The sequence below is a fragment of the Oryzias latipes genome, chromosome 16 (genome assembly GCF_002234675.1).
Source record: "Oryzias latipes chromosome 16, ASM223467v1".
NCBI classification, from domain to species: Eukaryota; Metazoa; Chordata; class Actinopteri; order Beloniformes; family Adrianichthyidae; genus Oryzias; species Oryzias latipes.
The window spans coordinates 4,401,707-4,424,054 of NC_019874.2; the positions used below are offsets into that span (position 1 = coordinate 4,401,707).

The following is a 22,348-nucleotide window of genomic DNA, read 5'->3' on the forward strand; positions in this document are numbered from 1 at the left end:
TAGCATTCAACATCCGGGAATGACTTTCAAAATAAAAGACGTGTTTACAAAATTAATTAGTTGTCCAAGCAGTGTGATTAGATGGTATAACAATTATGGCTTACTCATAACAGCTCATTGGGGCATTATATTTTACCATGTTTTTTTCTTAAATAAATAAATGAATAAATAAAATTAATAATAATAATAATAATAATAATAATAATAATAATAATAATAATAATAATAATAATAATAATAATAATAATAATATATTTTACTTACAATTGTAAATGTAAAATCTAACCTGGACCACATTTATTTATTGGAGGGGAAAAACATCATAAAGGTAATTAATTTTGTTAAAACTGCTAACATCTATTTTTTGTGAATAATGAAATAATGAACAACGTCTGAATCATTGTTTTTAAAGTTTTTTCAAATCACACTTTTCATGCATTGTACACATGTAAGATCATCTTTAAATTTGCTTGAAGTAGAATTTGACTCTTGGAGCACTTTACACATGTAAAAAATTCCCCAGCTGATATTAAACAGTTAAGACCTAGGGCCAAGAGGAAAAAAAGGACACGGACTGCAATGCTGAGGCTAATTCTACAGTCTATTTACTTTTGTGGAATTAAAGTCCAATTCCAGTCATCTTTTGATCCGTTTTAAAGGTATTTCCCGTGGTCTTTGGATTATGATTATCCATTTTTAGGAGAAAAAAAAACAATGGTTGTTTTCTAGGACATAGTTTCTGCAGAGTGGCAGTAGTTTATCACAAATTTCCTCTAAACTGTGGGCTGGACCGTTGGCAAAAAGCAATCTTCCTATTACTAATAACTGAGAGTTCTCTGTTTACACTCTCACCCATTAGCTTACAGCCCATCACACTCCAACCTATACTACTGGTGCAACAAAATGTCAAGCAATATTGGAGCAGTCCAGCCGTACAGCTTTGAGCCAGATTCCAGCTCAGATGAGGAAACACAAGACAGACATGGATCTGTTTGTCTGCATCAGAATGGAGCGGAGCAGGCAGCTTGTGGCATGCCGGTTGTAGCTTCTATGTCACAACTACAAGCTTTTCCAAAGACACTTTTTGCCTGCTCCTGAGTCACAATATTTGAACGGAGAAATACTCAGAAGGGCAATTTTAAACTTAATTTTCCTAATATATGTCTGCCATCGTCAGAAAAAAGGCACAAGAACATGTTAAAACACCATTTTCATCAAAACAAGTGATTGTTTAAAGGGCAATTGATTTGAACGTTTCTTAGGGCCCATTTTAAGATAAAGGACATTTTAAGATAAAGGAGAAAAAAAGTTTAAAAATTGACAGAATTTGTTAATCCAAAATAGACTCTTGCGTTTATGTTTTTTTTTATTGGAGACTTTTTCGTGCGAAAATAGGATTTTATCATGAAGGCACGGAGTGCGATTTCCTGGAGCATTGGGCGTAACCTTTGCGCTCGTGACACCATACCCGGAGCTGATTGGTTGTCGCAGACTTCCACGCGGAAAAGCCCTCGAACGCAGTGCCGAGCTGCAGTGCAGTCTGGGAACTGTCAGCCCTTTAGCTTTAGATGTGCTGCAACGGGAGGAACAGAACGTCCACCTCAGGTTTTCTTTTAGGACAACATTAGGCAGAAACAGGAACATGTAGATGAAAAGCGCCTTTGGTTTGTCATCACAGTGTTTCTCTCAGGGCTCCAGGTGTTGTTATAGAGGCTGATCTCGGCTGTGGGCCCCGGCCGAACGGCTAGCTGCTCATCATCACGGTCACATCATCAGCAGCAGCAGCAGCCGTGTTTACCTATCGAAGCGGATGCAAGAATTGAATGACAGCCCCAAACGGTAAGGCTTTTGTACTGTTTTTGTTTTAAATTTACGCTTTAAAATGGCACGGGTCGAAGTGAAATTAACAACTGGTTATTTGGTAGAACGGACGACTTTAAGCAGCCTTTTCTAAGGTCTACACACAACAATAGAATAGCGGGCGGGGGAGTATTATATTTGATGAAAACACTCTGTTGTTGTTGTTGTTGTTGTTGTTGTTGTTACTCCCTGTTCATTTCTTTCCCGAAACATTAATATGTGGAATACAATAAAGTCAAGAACAGTTGAGTCAAGTGGAGGCCTTCAGAGTTTCAGTTTCTTCCACTTTATGAAAGATTCAGGCACTTGGCCTGGCTGACCCTTTACGTCAGAGACCTGATCCACACTCACCTGACAGGCCACGCCCACAGCTCAAATGACATCACCAGGTCCCAGTTAAAACTGTCATCAAAGCGAGTTTCCACTTTGTCATAACCTAAAGCTAGATCCAAACAGTTTAGCTCAAAGGTGTGATGTCTGTCTCATCTGTAGCACCTCTGATTCAAAAATAGGTTTTTAATTAAAGCACATGACAAACTTGGTGTAAAAGGTTTTTGTAAGTCGAGGCATTTGAAAAATCCAAACCAACCTGAAGCTAAAAGAAAGCATGGTGGTTACGCTCTAACTCAGTGCAGATCATTCAAATAAAGAAACAGACAAAAACAAATCAAATCAATCCAAAAACAGGAACTTCCATTTCGTCTCTTAGGCAACATTGATGTAGCAAATAATGAAGACCCGTGTCAAATAATGCATCTTCTCAGGGAAAAGTTCAAAGTATTTTTCCACCGGAACAGTTTGTACACCAAATGAAAGTTTACTCGTTACTCAGTCCCAAACAGAGGTTCGTTTGGTAAACTGGTTCAACTGGTTTGAAGTGATAAAACTGATTCAGTTTTGCAGCTGATGGCACCAACATGAGGTGGAGAGCATCCCTGAGTGAGGGACCATCACACCCTGAAGCAGAGAAGCTGCAGCAGCCCAAGTTCATGTTACATAAGCAGGAAACTGAGGTGAAAATGCCTGATAAAGCACGCAGTGATGTCATGGACACATCTCTATTTGCTTCAGACAACCAAAAGATGGCAATCGAGTTGGCTGTCATCAGCCAAACATCCTAGTAGTGGATTTAGGGAAATCTCTGTGTAATCTTCTTAGTCAGCCAAGCATCATTAAAATGCGCTTCTGAGTGTCATTATTGAACACGGGCTTTCTAGTATGTGAGTGCATCCATCCTCTTGAAGCTGCTTTTAGCAACGCAGCAACCCACAGAGCCGTTTGAGTTTCCTCTTTCCTGTAGCTCCTGCAGAACAGCTATTTGAAACCAGCTTCTCACAAAAGGAGTTCATGTGAGGCAAGACCTGATCTCAGCTGCAGTTTGAGAAGGGAAGCTTCAGTGAAGCATCCAGTAGAACAGCCAGACTACGCTTTTGCTTCCAATCTGCTTCATTCACTGAAAAACCCACTCTATTGAAAAGGAGCTTTTTAGTATGTTCTTATGGGCATCCGTGGTGCGGCCGTGGTGCAGTGGTAGGGCGGTCGTAAGGTTGCAGGTTCGATTCCCGCCTTGCACGCCCAGGAGTCGAAGACACTGAACCCCACCTTGCCTCTGGTGGTAGGTGGGCGCCAGTGTTTGGCAGCGGAGTTGAATGGGTTTGTGTGATTGTGTGTGTGTGACTGGATGAATTGATTGATTGGGGCGGGCGTGGTGCAGCGGTAGGGCGGTCGACCCATGATCATAAGATTGCAGGTTCGATTCCCGCCTTGCACGCCCATGAGTCGAAGTGTCCTTGGGCAAGACACTGAACCCCACCTTGCCTCTGGTGGGAGGTTGGCAGCAGTGTTTGGCAGCGGAGCCGCCATCAGTGTGTGAATGAGTGTGTGAATGTGTGTGTGCATGGGTGAATGGGACTGTGACTGTAAAGCGCTTTGGGCCTTCGTAAGAAGTTAGAAAGCGCTATATAAGTATACGCCATTTACCATGAATGGGTCTGTGACTGTAAAGCGCTTTGTCTTTGTAGGTAGAAAAGCGCTATACAAGTATACGCCATTTACCACTTTACCATTTATGACATTTTTCTGATGATGGAGGACTTACAAATTGAAACCAGAACTTTACATACGCCATATAAAAACACAGACATGGTTTTTGTGTTTTCTTACCGTCAGACATGAAATAAAAGTCAACTTTTCCTGTTTTAGGTCAATTACAATTAACAAAAGTATTTCTATTTGTCAGAATACTGAAAGTAGGGTATTTTTAGACAACTTTGTATTCCTTATTTAAGGACGAAGGCAAAAGATGTTATGAAGATGGTAAGAATGGGTCATTATCAACAGTAAAACGAGTATTGTACAGACATGGGTTGAAAGGCTGCTCTGCCAGGAATAACCCATTACACCAAAGGAAACAGAAAAGCCAGGTTAAAGTTTGCCAAAGCACACAACCATAAAGACTTTCATTTTTGGAGACATGTCCTGTGGTCTGACGAAACTAAAATTGACCTTTTTGGCCAGAATGACCAACGTTCTGTTTGGAATAAACAGGGGGAAGCCTGCAGGCCTCGAAACACCATCCCTACTGTAAAACATGGGGGTGGTGGCATCATGCTGTGGGGTTGTTTTGCTGCTGGAGGGACAGGTGCACTTCACCAAATAGGTGGGATCATGAGGACAAAACAGTATGTGGAAATATTTGAGCAACATCTGAAGACGTCAGCCAGAAAGTTGAAATGGATCTTCCAAATGCACAATGACCGAAGCGTTAAGCCGAACTGGTTACAAACAACAACAGAATCTGTGTGTTTTTATGAGGTGTATATAAACTTCTGGTTTCAACTGTATATAAAGAAGCTTAACATTTCATTTCTGGGTATTTCTTTTTCAAAACATTTTGAATCAGGAGCAAATGAAAAAAAAAAAAACGCAGTTTGAAAGAGATTGTAGTTGTGATGTAGAAGATACTCTGGGCAGGAAACAGCCTTCTCACTCCTCTCCATTCCGATGCATCCACTTGCAGACAGACAGATTCACGTACGTCCTCATTTTCCTCGTCTGGCTTAAAACTGTGCGGCTCAACAGCTCCAATATTGCTCGCCGTTTTTGTTGCGCTGCCAACGTTAGGGCTGGGGTGTGAGGGGCTGTAAGCTAGAGGGAGACCATGTAAACAGAGAGCTCTCACTTATGGATGACGGGAAGAGGGGGTTGGGGTTGCTATGTGCCAATTGTCCTGCCCACAACTCACAGGTTAATTTCTAATGAACTACTGCCACTCTGCAGAAACTATGTCTTAGAAAACGATACAGGTTTTTAAAATGTTGGCTAAAAATGGCATCATCATAATTACAAGACCACTGGGAATGTAGGATGATCAGATCTTTAGTTGTGTCAATAGAAAAAGAAAGATATGAATAAGTTTTCATTGTTTAACCCAATATCATCCTGTCCTAATTCATTCTGACTGTGACCAAGTCCCAGATAAGCCACACTGTTTGACATCATGAACACAAAAGGGAAGAAGATGCTTCTATGTTTGTGGACAGTCTCATTTCCTGAGTGGATGTTGTTTTGCTCTCAGAACTGATGTCACTCTGGTTCACAGTTGGGTGAGACGTCCGTTGACATCTTCAGCTGGTGTTCACCTTTCTTCATATCCCTTCAGGACGGCGAATAAGCTCAGGTGGTTTGGCAAAGAGTTTCACACCGGACGTCCTTCCTGACAGACACAGCCCTGTAGTTTATCCAGGTCCTACCCAAGGACCCACCGGGATTTCCCATGTTCCAGCTCTGTCCTTCCCTGCCACTTTGACTGAATGTGGAGGAGATTCTGAATGATAAACGGTCTGCACGCTCCTCTGCCCAAACAGTACTCCAACTGGCTCACATTAACACACGCTCACTCAAGGAGCAGCTAAGCCAGCCTGTTTTACTAAAGGACACTTCAACGTGTGTGTGTGAGGTCGCCAGGAATCAAACTACAAACCCTTCAGCTGGGAGATGACTGCTGTACCCTCCTTTGGGTTGTCTGTTCAGTGTTTGACCAGCAGGTGACACTAGCACATAGATGTTTGAGCAGAAAGGTCCAGAGTTAATGAAAATCTTTTTGTTCAGAAATCTCGCTATTCTTACTATGGAAACTCCTCAGAACATCTGAAACTTTCATCTTTAACTGCAAGTGTGACGATGCACATTTGCCGCTCAGAATGAAGGAATGGGCTCATTTCCGGTCACGTTGCATAAATGATAAATAAATGCCTTATAAAAGGAAAATGTCTGTCGGCGTTCACCAACAATCAAAATGTTGTCACTGCGGCTCGTGTGCGACTTTGACCTCCTTTTCTCCTCCCTGTGGAGCAAACAGACTCACCCTGAGTGAGGCGTGCCGGCCACGCCTCTTAGTGTCACGTGCAGAAGGAGGGGACAGAACTAAAACGTGATCCTTTCTTGCAGGTGTGATGTACGGATCTGTGGGCTGTGTGGTTCATTGAAGGATTAACCAGCTGGGAGAATGAATGCAGAGGAGGTGGAGCTGCTCAGTGACTCAAAGTACAGGAACTATGTGGCTGCAGTGGACAAAGCCCTCAAAAACTTTGAGTACTCCAGTGAGTGGGCAGACCTCATCTCTGCACTGGGTAAACTCAACAAAGTAAGGACCCAGAAACCCCACAACTGAGCGTTTTCTACCTTTTTTTTCCCCCCGTCTGTTTCTGAGAAGGAAAAAATTGCATTCCCTGGATTTCATTTAGTGAAAAGCTAAACTTAACGCGTTGCATTCAAAGTTCATATCCATATGCGTCTTGTCTAACACATTTTTAAACTACAAATGAGTTTAGGGAACTCCGCTAAACGTTGAGAAATTAGCGTGAACTTTTTTCTTCGTCTAGTTGAAACTGCAAATACGGATCATATTTGACCACACTTCTAAAATGTTCCCGTCTTCTCAGGTTTTGCAGAACAATGCAAAATATCAAGTTGTTCCCAAGAAGCTGACGATAGGCAAACGGCTGGCCCAGTGCCTCCACCCTGCCCTGCCTAGTGGAGTCCACCGGAAGGCCCTGGAAACCTATGAGATCATCTTTAAGATCATCGGGCCCAAGAGGCTGGCCAAAGACCTCTTTCTGTACAGGTATTTCACTTCCGGCTTCAGCTCCGTTTAAAGGATGCTTTTTTTTATTTGCTGGGAAAATTGACCAAACAGTTGTATCTTTTTCCATGACTGCAGCTCCGGGCTCTTTCCTTTGCTGTCGAATGCTGCCATGTCTGTGAAGCCTGTGCTGCTGGGGCTCTATGAGACCTACTATCTGCCACTGGGGAAGACTCTGAAACCAGGCCTGCAGGGCTTGCTAACTGGAGTTCTGCCTGGTCTGGAAGAGGGTTCTGAATACTATGATAGGTAGGAGCAACAGTAACAGAAGAACTTGCAGTGTTTGCTAGTTCACGGGCAGACTTATAAGTAATTCACAGTTCTGTTGAATTAGTAATCAGCATGATTAGGGTGACCCAACAGAAATGAGACATTCTGTTTGGTTGAAATGATTTGTTCCAATTCCATTTAAGGGCTTATACTGTGCAAAATCAACTTTTTAAGCTTTCAAGTGGCTTATAATGTTCATTCTTCACAAAAAGAAACACCAAAGCGGTATTTTGATCTGTTCACGCATTTCGGATTATTCCTCCTTAAAAGCTGCGCTCTGAGCACCAGCCCCTCCCAATCCACGAAAACGAGCGTGTTCTCACATTGTGAAGTAGACCAGTGAGAACAGCCCCTTACAGAAAAAGTCTGTGCTGCCAGCTCCGCCCCCCAGGCTAAAAGAAACGCCCACTTTCTTCACAGAGCTAGCGATGATCGACTTAAACTCTTTCCTTTTCTATGCACAATCTTTGCAATGGTTCAGATGCTGTTTGCTTTCGTGGGCGAAACACAGACACGCTGCCAAAGCCGGCTCTAGGTGATGTCATCAAATGGGCGGCACCCACATGGAGCGAAAGGCGGAGTCTCAAAAATCAAGTAGTCTTACTTCAGAGGATGAAAATTGGCAGCAAAAATAAGTCCTATTTCATTAAAAAATTGTTCTTTATGTGTGCCAAAGGTAATATATCATCACATAAATGGATTTAGTTTACTACTAAGAAAATATAGGCCCTTTAAAACGTCTAACTGAGAAGAAACATTTTAAATTAAGCGTAGAGCTTCAGCTTTGACATTTTTAACAAACTTTGATTTAGGGTGATATGCCCTAAAAATAATTTTTTTCTTCACATTAAATTCTAATTGTAATCAATTTTCCCCCCCTTTTTACTTTCTTAAACGAAAATGACAAATGACAGAACATTTTCAACCAAACTCTTTTTTTTTTTACATATCATTTGGGAGTTTTGAATACTAGCAGTTGAGATGTTTGTGAAATGATGCGTCAGATGTTTTGTGAGCTGCCTCTAACTTAAGCGTCTTGTAGAGAGAATAGCTTCACACACTCAACAGCCTTTAAACGGATTTTTGATTGTTGCTCTAAGTCTGAAGGCTCAAAACGGAACCAGTTCCCATAGAACTAAAGAAACTGTTCCTTCTGTGGGAAACGGCTCAACTTTGTGAGCTGGCATTTCAACGTGTGCTGACCTTACTCCCAACAACAGAAGCCCAAATAAGCAGGATGCTGGGAAAATAAAATAAAAAATCCAGACTTTTTGCCAAAAACAAATCTTCTGAAACAGCTCATTTGAATTAATCAAAAAATGGATTTATCACCCAGCCCTACTTAGACTGAAAAATCACAATTCACAGCAAATGTACAGTAAACCCAGATTAGCCTGAAGGTTGAGATTACAGATTACCGAGGTAAAGGTGGTTAAAACATTCAAACAGATTCTACCTTTGGGGTGGTTGTTACATGTCCCACCCTGCTAAATATTCAAGATTCTCTTCTACTAGTTTATTTACTAATACACTTTATTAATACACCTAGACAGAAACCCTCTCAGACTCTTATTTGAAGGATTATTTCTGCTTGAATCTTAAGAGTCTCTTTGTTTTTTCCGTAGAACCAACACCTTGTTGGAAAAGGTGGCTGCAGCTGTGGAACAGTCGGCCTTCTACAGTGCCTTATGGGGCAGCATCTTGACCAGCCCTGCAGTGCGTCTTCCTGGGGTGTCCTTTGTCCTGCTGCACCTCAACCGCAAGCTCTCCATGGAGGACCAGCTGTACGTCATCGGCAGTGACATCGAGCTCATGGTACGAGAGGCAAATGCTGCTTTTTAAAGTCTTGACGCAGCAAACCAGAGTCAGCCTGCCGATCAGCTAAGAGGCTGAAAGCACGATGCAGCTCAAAAATAAAAAAATAACACGTAGCGTGAAAAATACACTGCAGGTATCAAATTACAAACAAACATCAGCATTGTTATAAATCAGATCTATGTAGTTCAGCTGTGTCATTATGAACATTTGCACTTGAACAAGCAGTTGATTTTTTTGATTTGATTTGAAATGGTTTATTTCAAGCAATCAAATAGGAATAATACACAACAATACAATCAATACATACATACACTAACTAATCAAACTTAGTATAATTAGACATATTAATAAATATTGCTTGAAAGGGAGTGGAAGGAAGCGAACTTATATAATCCCACCCCTCTTCTAGCGTAACCATTTTATTACATGATTTATAAATTTCCGGTTCCTAGCTTTTATCAGACAGAATTAAGAATCTTGAAATAAACTTGAAGGAGGGCTTGGTGACCTGAGGCCGCAGATGTCCCTATCAGCACTAAATACCAACCACTAAAATTAGAAGTCTTTCTCAGCTGCAGACACTTAAGGAAATGGTCTCTAGATTTAGGATTTCAAATGTCTCTAAAGCATCTGGAAGCACGGTTTGGCACTTCCTCAGCCAAGCTGGAGCCAAGCTCTTTGCTCAGATTGAGTGGATCACCGTGTGGATTTGAACTTGCTCTCACTGTCACGCTTTATGCACATACAAACTGGTTTCTGGTCCTACCAGGTGGAGGCAGTCAGCACCTCAGTCCAGGACTCCAGTGTTTTGGTGCAGAGGAGCACTCTGGACTTGATCCTCTTCTGCTTCCCCTTCCACATGAGCCAGGTCAGCTTGCTCGGCCAAGTTTGGCATCCTCCTTCAGCGAGCTCAGTGGGAACTGGGGCACTTGTATCATCTGTCATTTAGCACTGCTCATTCCTGTTGTTCTGTGTGTGAGTCAGAGCAAAGACAAACCACGTCACAGATGTCTCCTTGCCTGTTTTTTAGGCCACCCGTCCTGACATGATCCGGATCCTTTCTGCAGCTTTGCATGTGGTTTTGAGAAGAGACATGTCATTGAACCGCAGACTCTACGCCTGGCTGCTCGGTGTGAAACACACAAACAAACAATGCCCAACCCTGATTTTTCTGACAGCATAAACGGTGAAATCAGAGGGAAATGTTCATGCTGGAAAGTGCAAAGCTATAATCAAGTTTTTAAATATTTTTGCCTGTGGTAATTGTAAAACTGTTCAGAAGTCATTTTAAATGATCCGTTTAGAAAAGCAGTTGTTGATGCTACAGTTAGATTAATGCAAAAACTCTGCAATATCACAGTTTTGCTTGATCTGCAGTTTCTTTGGCCTCAACAGTTTCCACCTGATGATTTTGTAAACTTCTTTGCATGTTTGTATTTAGATTTTTTAAAATCTCACTTGATCTTTTTTTTTTCATTTGCTTGCCACTGTGGCTAATTGAATGGTAAGTAAAGGAATCGCTCACAACTGAGGCTCATGCTCTTGACCAAGTGTGTTAGCGATTCAAGATCTGACCGCAGTCCATTTCCAATTATGTCAGTTGCAGTCTGACTTTACTGCATCAGGACAAAAAAACATGTCTGCCATCAGTTTATAAATTACAAAAAAAAAAGTGAAAGTTACCGTATTTTCCGGACTATAAGTCGCCCTTTTTTTAATAGTTTGGCAAGGGGTGCGACTTATACTCCGCAGCGACTTATATTAGAAATAAATTGAAATAAATACATTGTTAACCCTCCTGTTATGTACATTTGTGAGGAACAGAGATGATGTTCCTGGGTCAATTTGATGTATGAGGTATGTTAAGTGTTAAGAGTATGTTAAGTGACTCAGAGAATCAGCAAACTTTTTTTTACAGTAAGATCTTGAAGGCTAACAACATAATATTCTATTTTCCAATGATTTCACAGATTCAGAAATGCAATAAAAATGACAACTGTTTCTACAAATACAGGATGAAAACAGAGTATTAGTTGGCCAATGATGCTTCATGAAAGGAATAAATAAATAAGTTTGAGAAAAAATTACTGTGAAATTATTAGATAAACAGTCTGCTATGATTGTGTCATATAAGGTTGTGAAAGTTAAAATGCGACTTATAGTCCAGTGCGACTTATCTGTGTTTTTTTCTACTTTATAATGCATTTTTGGGCTGGTGCGACTTATACTCCGGTGCGATTTATAGTCCGGAAAATACGGTAATTTCATCTGAGTTCAAATACATCAAATATGCATTTCATCTGTGGATCGGGACCTATTGTGTATGTGACTCTAATTCCTTTGTTCTTTCAAGGCTTTGACAACAATGGGGTGATCATAGGACCCCGCAGCACACGGCAGAGCAACCCTGAGGAGCACGCTAATCTCTACTTCAACACCTACTCTAAGGACATGCTGGTCCAGGTGAGCTTTAAGCAGAAGGCCTTCTGACCATCTAGTTTCCTGGCAGCGATGCTGAGGGTCCCGATCCTAATTTTGCTGCAAACCACGAAGAGACACGTGTTGCAGTTCTTGCAAGGGCCACTGGAGGCAGTGACAATTCTCTGATCATTCCTAGATTTAAAAAGTCCAACTTTACACCTAAAATAAGCTTAAACACATTCTGGTTTCAGAGGCCTTTTAGATTTTTGTGCATTTATTTATCTTTCTTGACGAATCAGTTTTGATTTAATTAGTGAGCAAGTTTTCATATTACTAGAGGCATGTTTGTTAGGCTTCAGTCTTTTTTGTCACCATGTAAAACTCAATGGGTGATGCCAGACTTATCCATCCAGGTAAATGTTTGTTTTGCCCGGACCTACAACAAGTACCCTCCCCTAAACAGGATTGCATTGCTGTATGAGTGGGACTGCACCCACATGAAGCTCTGATCCCCTTTGCCCTGCTTTAGGAATCATAATACTTTAGTCAATAATTTTAATTTTTAACAGGATATAGCATTAGAACAAAATGTTGTGTTTTAGTTGGCTGTACTGTGATGTAAAGATCAGATGATGCATACAAATATAGGGAAAGGAAAATGAAGTTCAGAACAGCTCTGATATAAACCTTGACTCGCTGTGTTGAAGAACTTGCTGTTCCTCCTGAGCCTGTTAAGCCACCTGACATCAAACTTAATGATTTCCAAAGCGTTCTAGAGGAAAAGCAGCAACGGGGGCTAAGATGCTCAAACAGAAATACATGTTTGGATGCAGTGCAGAGGTTTGACAGGCTGGCAGACATCCCTTCTCTGTCCCCTCATGCTTAAAACAACCCACATATGTTTCGTAGCATATTTTACAGATGAACATCAAAGGTAAAAATGTGCAAAGTTGTTACAATGAAAGATCAGTCAACCAAAGACTCCCAGCTACTCTGGAGAGTAGAGATCGGTCAGGAGGGGATTGCTTGTTTTTGAAAGTCCTTTTTATTTCTGTTTGTTCTATATTTTGTTGTTTTTTTGTTGCCATTAGTCAGGCTCCCCCTTTGTGGACGGACGTTGGTACAACTGGGAGCTTCATGCTACAGCTGGCTTAAAAGCACGCCAAGCCTGAAACTCACACAGAACAAAATGAAAGGAATATGCAGAATGCTCTGCTACATGAAAGAATGCAGTGATGCAAAAGTCTACTGTAATTGTGTGTTTCCAGGCGATGATTGGCATTCTTCAGGGCAAGGCCCGTGGTGGAGAAGAGGAGAGCGTTCTCATGCACGATCTGAAGCCGTTCCGCATCCTCATCAGTCTACTGGACAAGCCGGAGCTAGGTAACCCGTCTGTCGTCATGCCAACGCTGACACTCACCCGAGTGCCATGAGAGTAAACTGGATGTGTCCCGACATTTCTCTGAAATGCAGGCCCGGCTATTCTGGAGGATGTTCTCATTGAGGTGTTCCGGACTCTGCACACACAGTGCCGGACAGAGTTGGACCTGCAGAGCCAGAGTCCATTCAGCAAAGACCATACACACCTCAGCAGGTGATCACAGCTGGGTTTAAAAATGTATTGAGCTGAATCAAATCCCAGGCACTGGCTTTCCTTTACAGTCCTTTATTGTAATTTTATTTTTCTTTTAGTTTCTGTTGTAATGTCATATGGTTTTACTAGGAAAACCTTTGTTTAGTTTAGTTTGTCATGGGGTTTTTCTTTGCCAAATAAGACTGGTTTTGAATCTCAAAGAAACCTAAATCAATCAGTAATTTATTTTTGATACCATTTTTTAATGGTATAGTTTGATTTGATTCTGCCTCAGACTGTTTTGATTGGATCACAGGAATAGAAATCGATTCATCAATTAATTGTTACTCCCCTAGTTCCATACAATAACACAATTTTCCTGTTGCATTTACGTTTCATACAGCAAAATAGGGTCAATATTTTTTTATATTTAATCAAGTAACTTGGAAGATCTGATCATAGCGGGTCATAAGTCAGGCTAGTCGTTAGATATCATCCCGCATCCAACTAAATCAGACTCTTTTTGTGACGGAAATTAAACTGAATATGAAAAATCGATTTTTCAATTGATTTTCTGTTTTTTCCAGTAAACTGCGAGAGAACAAGAAGACAGCAGAGCTGATTAAAACAGCCAACCTCCTCTTCAACTCCTTTGAGCCGTACTACATGTGGGATTACATTGCTCGCTGGTTTGAAGAATGCTGCAGGTCTGTTTCCTGACGATGTTTTTCAGAAATGCATGGTGGCGCAGTGGTTAGCACACTCCCGGTTCAAGTCCTTGCTGGGGGACCTGAAACATAATTACCAATGTGGGGCCTTTGTGTGTGGAGTTTGCACATTTTTGCTTGTCCCTGCCTTCGCCCTCGAGTGGCTGGAATAGGCTCCGGCAGCCCCATGAAAGGGATAGAACGGGTTTTTGGAAATGAAGCAAAGCGACACGGTTTCTACTGCTGCCGTTGAGCTGATAGTATGAAGTCCTGCTAACGTATTTTTGCTCTTCAGGAAAACGGCAAGCAGCAGCACAAATGCTGCTCGACATGCTGGTAGTTCAGATCCTCCTCAGCCTGTCTTGGTAGAGTTCTGTCAGTTGGTTGATTTTCTTCTGGATATTGTTTCCCTGGTAAGAATTTTTATTACCATTTCTTTCCATGTACCTTCTTTTATTTTTTGTAAATTCCCAAGAATTTTTTCGTTTTTCTCTTTGGTTTTGTTCAAATGTCCTTTTTTGGGTCAAGTGTTCCTTAAAGTCCCACTCCGATCATCTTTTGATCTATTTTCAAAGCGTCCCCAGTGGTTGTTTAATTATGACGTCGTTTTCTAGGTCATAGTTTCTGCAAAGCGACCGCAGTTCATCAGAGATTCCCGTCAGAGTTGTGGGAAAGTATGGTGGCGTGGAGCCACCTCCCCCGTCATCCATAACTGACAGCAATCTTTTTACAGGCTCTGCCGCTAGCTTACAGCCCCTCACACCCCCCAACCTAACATTTCCGATGCAAGAACAATGTTGAGCAATAAACAGTCGACGAGGAAAACAAAGACGTACATGGATCCAAGTGGATGCATCATCAGCAGCTCGTGGCCTGCTGCTTGTAGCTTTAACGTCACAAATACAATCTTATTCAAACCACATCTTTTTGTTTGCTCCTAATTCACAATGATTTCAATGAAGAAATACTTAGAAAATGCAGTTTTAAGAATAATTTTCTGTCCTCAATCATCAGAAAAATTCCACATGTACATGTTAAAAAAACACCAAAAGTACAATTTTCATTGGAGTGGGTCTTTAATCCTAATCTGAGTTTCCTTTAAATGGCAACATTTTTATTAACCTTTCAATAGAAGTCCTTAATAAAGAAATAGTTTTTAGTATCATTTTATAGGAAAAATGTGGGTCAAATGCTTTGGTATCTTTTACTCAATTCCTTCGACTCTTAGTTCCCCTCTCATGTGTTCTAGAACCTTTTCTTTTTGTGTTCTTGTTGTGTAATTACAGATCAGTGCTCAGGCTTTTAGTCACAAACCTGCTCCCTCTTGGCACACTCGCCTCCCTCAAATGCAATGGGAAATCTCTCTTGACCTCCGTTTAGCATGCCTCTTTGCTTTTGGGTCCATTTTTGAGGGGGTGATTGCCACCAGAGAGGCCGTTCTTCCTGTCTGTCCAGTGTTGTTTTGTTCAATCCCCACACAGACTTGGGCTGTTCGGGGATGTACACTCCCTGCCAAAATACTGTTAGCCTCTTTTTTTTATTTATTTCAAAGAAATGTGCTCCACTTAACTATGTTTCCAATCTGAATAGTTTGGAAATCCTACACACCTTTTCTTACCCCGTTGAAGTGCTTGTGTGTGTCGATGAGAGTGTGAGGAGTTGAGGTGTGTGACAGCCTGTGCTCTGCTTGCTCCCTTCTGTTCAATCTGTCTGCTCTTTTTCCTTAAGCCTACTAGAAGCATGAGGGTAATCTGCCAGGTAAAGTACTGCTCTTTCCTGCCTTTTCACCTCGCCCTGCTTCACTGAGGCTAGGATTGCATTTCTGCAACATCCTGCCAACATCCCCTCCTTGCTTTAAATGGTAGTCTCACTGTCCATTGGTACTATATTTTAGTGCCAATGGACCAATAATGTGGTTTCTATCTCAGTTTGGAACAAAGTCTGGTTTGGATCTTGTGAAAATGAAATCTTTGCCCAGTGTGTGTGTCTCATTTGTTTAGCATTTGGTCGGTTATATGCTGTACACTCCTCATTCTGTGCCAGAATCTCACATATAACCATATTTTTTACATGTTATTATTTATTGCAAATTATTACTTTTTCCCCTTGTTTTTTTCTTTTCTTTTGTTTTGTGTTTAATATTTTTACTTTCAAAATAACCAAACTATAACATTTTATTTGCTATATTTGTCACTTTGAATGTAACAAAAAGGATACAGTTACAAATAAAATTACAGGTACTTTTCATGGTACATGCCCGTTAATTTAAAATTCCACACTATTGATTTGGGCTTCAAATGATGATCAGTCTGTTTCTTTACCTGTTGACACTTTTTCTTCTTTTAACCTTTTCAGGAGACGTACATAGAAATCCAGACGGAGCATCTCCCTCAGCTGCTGCTGCGAATGGTGGCGGCTCTGACCTGTCACCTTCAGGCACCAGGCCATGCAGAACTCACCCACTGCCTCCGCCTCTGCTCCAAGATCCTCAGCAAGGTGCAGCCACCGCTGGTGTCCCCTCTGGCCCTGCCTTTGGGGCCCCAGGCACAAGCCCTCCCCAACTCTGCTGGAAACACATCCAACCCAGCAAGAGACAAAGGCAAAGATGCAGAGGACAAACAGGTGAGGAAAAGGGTTGACAGGAGCAGATGCATGAGGATAGAAGAGGTGGAGCAGGAAGTAGCACAGGTTAGTGAGGATGTAGTAAAAAGGCACTTGGTGGTGACGACATGTGGAGAGTTTAGGTAAGGTGACAGTAGAGTTTCTGACTGGACTATGGAACAAGACACTGGACAATCAGAGGATGTTTGAGGAATGGGGAAGGGGTTGCTTCATTTTTTAAGAAGTTGAGATATGCAGATTTGTAGAAACTGCAGAGGAATAAACCTGATAAGGCAGAAAATGAAGTTTTGGGAAAGAGTAGTGGAAGCAAGACTGAGGTGTGAGCAGCAGTATGGTTTCATGCAGAACTAAAGATGCAACATTTCTTTTTGTAGAAGAACGGAGGTTAGACGACGTAGGTTAGAGACGGTGGGAGAGAGGAGCTGTGGTTTGTTTCAGAGGAAGTCTTGAGTGACAGAGAAGAACGTTGGAGTTGTTTAGGACATGGATGGGTGCTGGAAGATGTGCTGTAGGTGTGATCAACTACAGCAAGACAGAGTATTTTTGAGCAAGAGAAACTCCAGTGGAACACTGAGGTTACAGGGAGCAGAGGTGAAGAACGTGAAGGACTTTAAGGACTTAGGGATACGAGTTCAGAACAACAGAGAGTGTGGGAGAGAGGCGTGTGGAAGCAGGTTGGAATGGGTGGAGAAAGGATTCAGGTGTGATGTGTGACAAAAGTTTCCTCAAGAATGAAAGGAGATGTGTGGAAGACTGTGTGGGGTGAGAGCAGCCATGTTATTGGTTTAGAGACTTTGATGGAGACTCAGGAGGCAGAGATGAAGATGCTGAGGTTCTCTTTGGGAGTGACTAGGATGGATAGGATCAGGAATGAATTGAACGCTTAAAAGATTTGGGTTGGAAGACCTCAAGGATCGGGCCGAAGAATATGGGGTTAAAGGTCAGATATGTACGTCGGAGCTTGATCATGTAAGACTCTAAATACTAAATGTAGAATTTTTAAATTCCTGAAGTTTCAGACCACCAGGATCCCCATAAATCCCGGCGCAGAGGCCATAGATTGCGGGGGTTTACCCCTTGGCGGCGCGGGCGGGGCGAGCAGGGCCTGCAGGCGTTTGACAGCTCCTCGAAGCCGATGACAGGTGTCAGCCAGCTGATCGCAGCCTCCAGCGAGCGGCGGGAAGAGCAAAATCTTATAAATTCAGTTAGCTTTGCCTTGGTGTGTCCAGTCAAACGACCTAAACAAGTCTTTATGTACACCATTATGCCGCTTGTTTTACGGCGGCGATGGTGGCGTCTTTTCCACGGTGAAGGGGCCCCAGGAGGGTGGCAGAGGATCGCTGGAATTCCTTCTAGAAACTGGAGTGATGTGAATCTGAAATGTGTTTTTGTTTACTTTAGTAGTTTGTATAAATAAATAAAAATTAGCATTTAAAATATGTATCCCCCCCCCCCTTCCCTTTAAAAAAAAGTGGAAGCAAAAAAATCAACATCAAAGCATCAAAGCCTACTTTGACCCTGCAGGCTCCTTCCCCTTAAATATTACCCACAATGCATTTGTCTGAGCTCTGATGGTGTTCCCCGGTCTGAGAACAGGGCTCCTTGTCGCTTCATGCTGGCCCCCCGAGCCTGTAGCATGGTTGGCTGGGTGCCCGTCCCCTGGGGCCCCCCTTGACACAAAGTGTTTGAAGACTTATTCTATTTGGTCTGTAGTGGTTCTTTTGGTTCCTGTCCAGCAGCTAGGTTGTTTAAATGTTTTGAAAGCCAGTGAGCCGTGGATGAAGGCTCAGAGGATTCATGGTGGAGGTGGGCAGAAGCAGGAGGGCTTCAGGTAAACTCCAAAGACTCAAGAAGGTGACCTGACAGCTGAGCCCAGCCTGCTTTTATTTGTGATGAGTACAACGAGCACGGAAGGTCTCTTGGATGTGCTCCACCCATTAGAGTGGAAAACATCCAGAACACATCCACCGAGTCCCGCCGCTCCGCCCCCACCCCCACCCTCGACCCCATGGGACGTAGAGTCTTCTAACCAATGTGCCACCTGAGTCCAGGCTGCAGAACGCACACGTCGCTGTGATCAAAGTGTACGCCCAACAGCTTTAGGTCCTGGAAACGCTGTCATCAAAAACTGGAAGAACTTTAATCTTTCAGTTTGTCCTTCATGCAACATTCAGTCCATATGAATCGCTGAGGTCTGGCCCTGTTGCTGTAAGTACATTGTAGATGTGAGCAGCACAGCTGTTCAGGTGGCCGAGTTACAGGTCTCTAACTTTGTGTCACTGTTAGCTCATTACTGACCTGCAGTAAACCGCATTTTTCTTAATATTTCAGCATTTACATTTACTTTTTCCCCTTTGAAGTTGAACAAAACCAAGGAAAGCTAAAGTATTAGATTAACATTTAGTCATTGCAGAAAGCCTTTCCTCTTAGATCAGGGGTCTGCAAGCTTAAGCATCTAAAGAGGCGTTTTGGTTGGTTTCTCACTGACCATGAGCCTGTAGGAGCCACAGTCTTACTTCACCCTTTAGAAAAATAAGACCCTGATTAATATCATCGCTACTTTTAATTTAAACATACATAACCCATCCTTTTATTGGTATAAATAAAACATAAACAGAAATGAAAAATGCTTTTTTTTTTAAAAACAAACATGCAATAGTTAATAACTTTTGACAGAGGTTCCCATGACTTTCCTTCAAAATAACCTCGTGTCTCACAGGATTATCCCAATGCAGCAGATGTAGTAGTAGATGGTGTAGCACAAAGTCTTTCTTTTATTTATTTTTTTACTGTTTTTGGTGCATCTCACCCCGAGATTTGAAAATGCAATAAACCAAAATCAAATCCAAGCTAAAGAAGTGATCCTTGTTTAATTTTTGAGCAATAAGGCCACTAAAATTCCTCGTGTTTATGTTTTTAAAATAGAAAATAAGTCAAATGAACCGGTGAATCTTAATTCCGGTTGTGCTTTTCTACAAGTAAATATTGTCACATAAATTTATGATGATAATAATTTACATTTTGGGGGTTTTACATATTCACTCTTCTCGTGTGCCTCCTCCTCTTTCTATAGGCTCTCCACCCCACTTTGGAGGACCATGACAGTGTGGAGGTGTTTGAAGGAGAAACCCCCCTGAGAGGTCACTCCTTTGAAACTGGCTTTACAGACTTTGTCCAGTACCAGGAAGATGGCCCAGAGGAGTCGGAGCAAACCCCCCCGTCTACGCTCAGAGCAGGAGCTCGATCCTCTGGCCTGTGTCAGCCTCTGGACAAACCCGTCATGCAGTGCTGCCTGGAGCACTTTCAGCAGTTTCTGTCCCGTCTCATCATCCTGTACATCATTCCTGGACAGGTGGATCAATCTGAGGGTCAGGGGGGGGAGCTGATGGACCCCTTCCCTTTAGAGGGCTCCCCGTACTGTGACTCGCACGCAGCACTTGAGACGATCCCCAGAGACTTTGTTGCCGCCTTCACTGCTGCCTGCCAGCTCTTTCTGGAATGCTCCAGCTTCCCGGTCTACATCGCAGAGGGAAACCTGAAATCATCACCCACTCTGGAAGAGCCGTTTGGTTAGTCTTGAAGTGCCCTGCTCTTTAATCTGAGAAAGCCCCTTTAACCGCTCAACAGTGATCACCCATGATCCATTTATATATTTGTGAATTTTCTGTGTTTTGCATTTAAATCTTATTATTGTGAAAAGTCTTATGAGTGGCAGATAAGCAGCTGCTGTCGTGTCTTCTCCATACAGATACCGAGGAGGTCCGTCTGCCTGTGTGGCTGCAGACACTGATGGATGCCTGCTGCCTGGCCAATGACTTCAGCCTCCAGGGTGCAGCCATCTCCTTGCTCATGGACCTTATAGGGCTGACGCAGTCGGTTGCCATGGTAACAGCAGAGAGCGTGGCTTCTGGCATCAGCAGCTTTGACTCCACACAGACCACGAGTCCCAGTCAGGGTCGAGTTGCTGTGATCATCAGGCCTCCGCTCACTCAGGGAATCCTGAAGCACATTGCAGAAAGGACAGACTTTTTTAAGGTAGAATTAGTTTTAGGATGCTTCTGTCAGGCTTGATTCCGTTTGAAAATCCGTTCTCTGTCTGTCATCAGAGCGTGGCTCTGATCTTGTGGCACCAGCTGAGTGAAGGGACACCTCAGCATCACCAACGCAGCGTGGAGCTCTTCTACCAGCTTCACAACTTGGTTCCTTCATCCAGCATCTGCGAGGATGTCATCAGCCAGCAACTCATGCACAAGGACAAGGTCAGCACTCTGGGTTCTTTAGTTTCTGCCCAAACTTAAAAAACGCGGCGGGTTTAGCTGTGAAACAGCACAAGGTTAAGACAGAAATGTTAAATAAGTCACATGCACTTTTCTGAAAAACTGAAGCTACAAAGAGAAAACAGTTGAATGGATGTGTTTATAGAGCAGTGTTTTTCAACCTTTTTTGAGCCACGGCACACTTTAACCTTGACAAAAATCCCGCGGCACACCAGCATCCAAAAAAATAGATAAATAAAAAAAAAGAAAAAGCTCAGTCTGTATTGATCTACAGCCGCTCTGTAATCTCACATGCATTTTTGTGGTAATTGTTGCAGAAAACGCTGGACGCTGCAGCTGTTTTTTCTAAAAGATGTATTAAAAATTAAGTCAAAAGATTCAAAAACTGTTTGATGTGTGTTCGTTGTTTTAAGACGTTAAGAGGAGAGACTCATTGTGCGCTAAGACAGTCACTTTACTGCATCATGGGAGATGTAGTGCCCGTAATCCGCCGACCGCAGAAAGACCAGCGTCTTTGAGCTTCATGGTTTTGTTCACTTGTTCCAGTCTGATACCAGATTTTGTAGAAAGCTACACCGCTAAAGACGAGCTTTAGCTGGTATTTTTGTTAGAACAGAGAGACTTTTTTGCGCTAAATCGAAACAAGGAAGTGAATACTTTAACCACTTCTGATTGGTCAGACTGATGACATGTGATTAAGCCTTCAAGAATGATTGGTGGAGACAGTTAAATGGGCGGGACTTGTCCTTACACAGTTATAGCTGCAGCTAAATCACGGTATCCCGTTATTCTTATCAAAATGTCTTTAATAGAATCATATAAAAAAAAGAAAAAATAATTTTATGATATTTCATATTCTTAACTTCTCAGTGTTTTATCAGGGCCTGTTTGGATGAACAAAGAGCTGATTTCCTGGAGATGGGAAATGCTTTTAGATCAGTTAATGAGGGCAATTTCTCACGGCACACTTGACCATCTCCCACGGCACACTAGTGTGCCGCGGCACACTGGTTGAAAAACACTGTTGTAGAGGATGAAAGCCAACAGTGAGGTGGGAAAAACTGAAGATGTTCAACTTCAAATGATAGCAGATAAAAACCTTTTAACCAAGCATATCAGGAAGATCACTCAGAAGGACTATTATACAAACACAACTGTTGATTTGCCCTAAAGAGACATGTTCAGGAAGTTAACAAATAATATCTACTAAAAAAATCCTATGAAAACCAAAGACTGCATGTATGAACTCTAAAAAGGTCATTTGATTTTCAGTATTTGCTGAAACTGAGTCCCGATCTGAATTGCTGATTACTTCTGTAACATATTTCAAAACTATGATCATTCAAAATAAACAGATCCAGTTTGTCACTATTTTTATTTGATTATAATTTTATCGTCTAACACCTTTCTTTTAACAATAATGTAACTTCTAGTTGGAATATAGTGAACTATTAACTAGTAAAACTAGGTTATAATGAGTCATATGAGAAAGTTTGGTGACTGTAGCTTTAGTGTCTTCAGAGCTATTGAACATACATTATTTGATCACATGTGCTAAATATCTCTTTTAAAAATCTTGAAAAATTGATGACTTTAAATATGATGATTATAATTCATGACTAGCTCATATCAATGTAAGCATTAATTAGTTTTAAGA

General features: G+C 42.0%; 1 protein-coding gene across 6 annotated transcripts in view; it reads left to right on the forward strand.

Moving 5' to 3' along the window:
- Positions 1-1,503: 1,503 nt before the first annotated feature.
- The window catches only part of dopey1 (dopey family member 1), a 32,127-nt gene continuing 11,282 nt past the window's right edge, over positions 1,504-22,348 (forward strand). For 2 of the 6 annotated variants that reach the window (XM_011484854.3, XM_011484855.3), the window contains exons 1-17: positions 1,504-1,839; positions 6,310-6,505; positions 6,804-6,985; positions 7,082-7,252; positions 8,899-9,088; positions 9,861-9,959; positions 10,122-10,221; positions 11,445-11,554; positions 12,781-12,895; positions 12,986-13,106; positions 13,673-13,792; positions 14,088-14,205; positions 15,521-15,550; positions 16,148-16,414; positions 19,488-19,983; positions 20,163-20,449; positions 20,521-20,673. In XM_011484854.3, the coding sequence (XP_011483156.1) occupies positions 6,368-6,505; positions 6,804-6,985; positions 7,082-7,252; positions 8,899-9,088; positions 9,861-9,959; positions 10,122-10,221; positions 11,445-11,554; positions 12,781-12,895; positions 12,986-13,106; positions 13,673-13,792; positions 14,088-14,205; positions 15,521-15,550; positions 16,148-16,414; positions 19,488-19,983; positions 20,163-20,449; positions 20,521-20,673 (2,697 nt within the window). In that variant the 5' untranslated portion in view covers positions 1,504-1,839; positions 6,310-6,367. Of the gene's footprint in view, positions 1,840-6,309; positions 6,506-6,803; positions 6,986-7,081; positions 7,253-8,898; positions 9,089-9,860; positions 9,960-10,121; positions 10,222-10,261; positions 10,596-11,444; positions 11,555-12,780; positions 12,896-12,985; positions 13,107-13,672; positions 13,793-14,087; positions 14,206-15,520; positions 15,551-16,147; positions 16,415-19,487; positions 19,984-20,162; positions 20,450-20,520; positions 20,674-22,348 lie in introns of those variants that run through there. The other 4 variants (XM_020709869.2, XM_011484856.3, XM_011484857.3 and 1 more) reach the window with 4 other exon arrangements.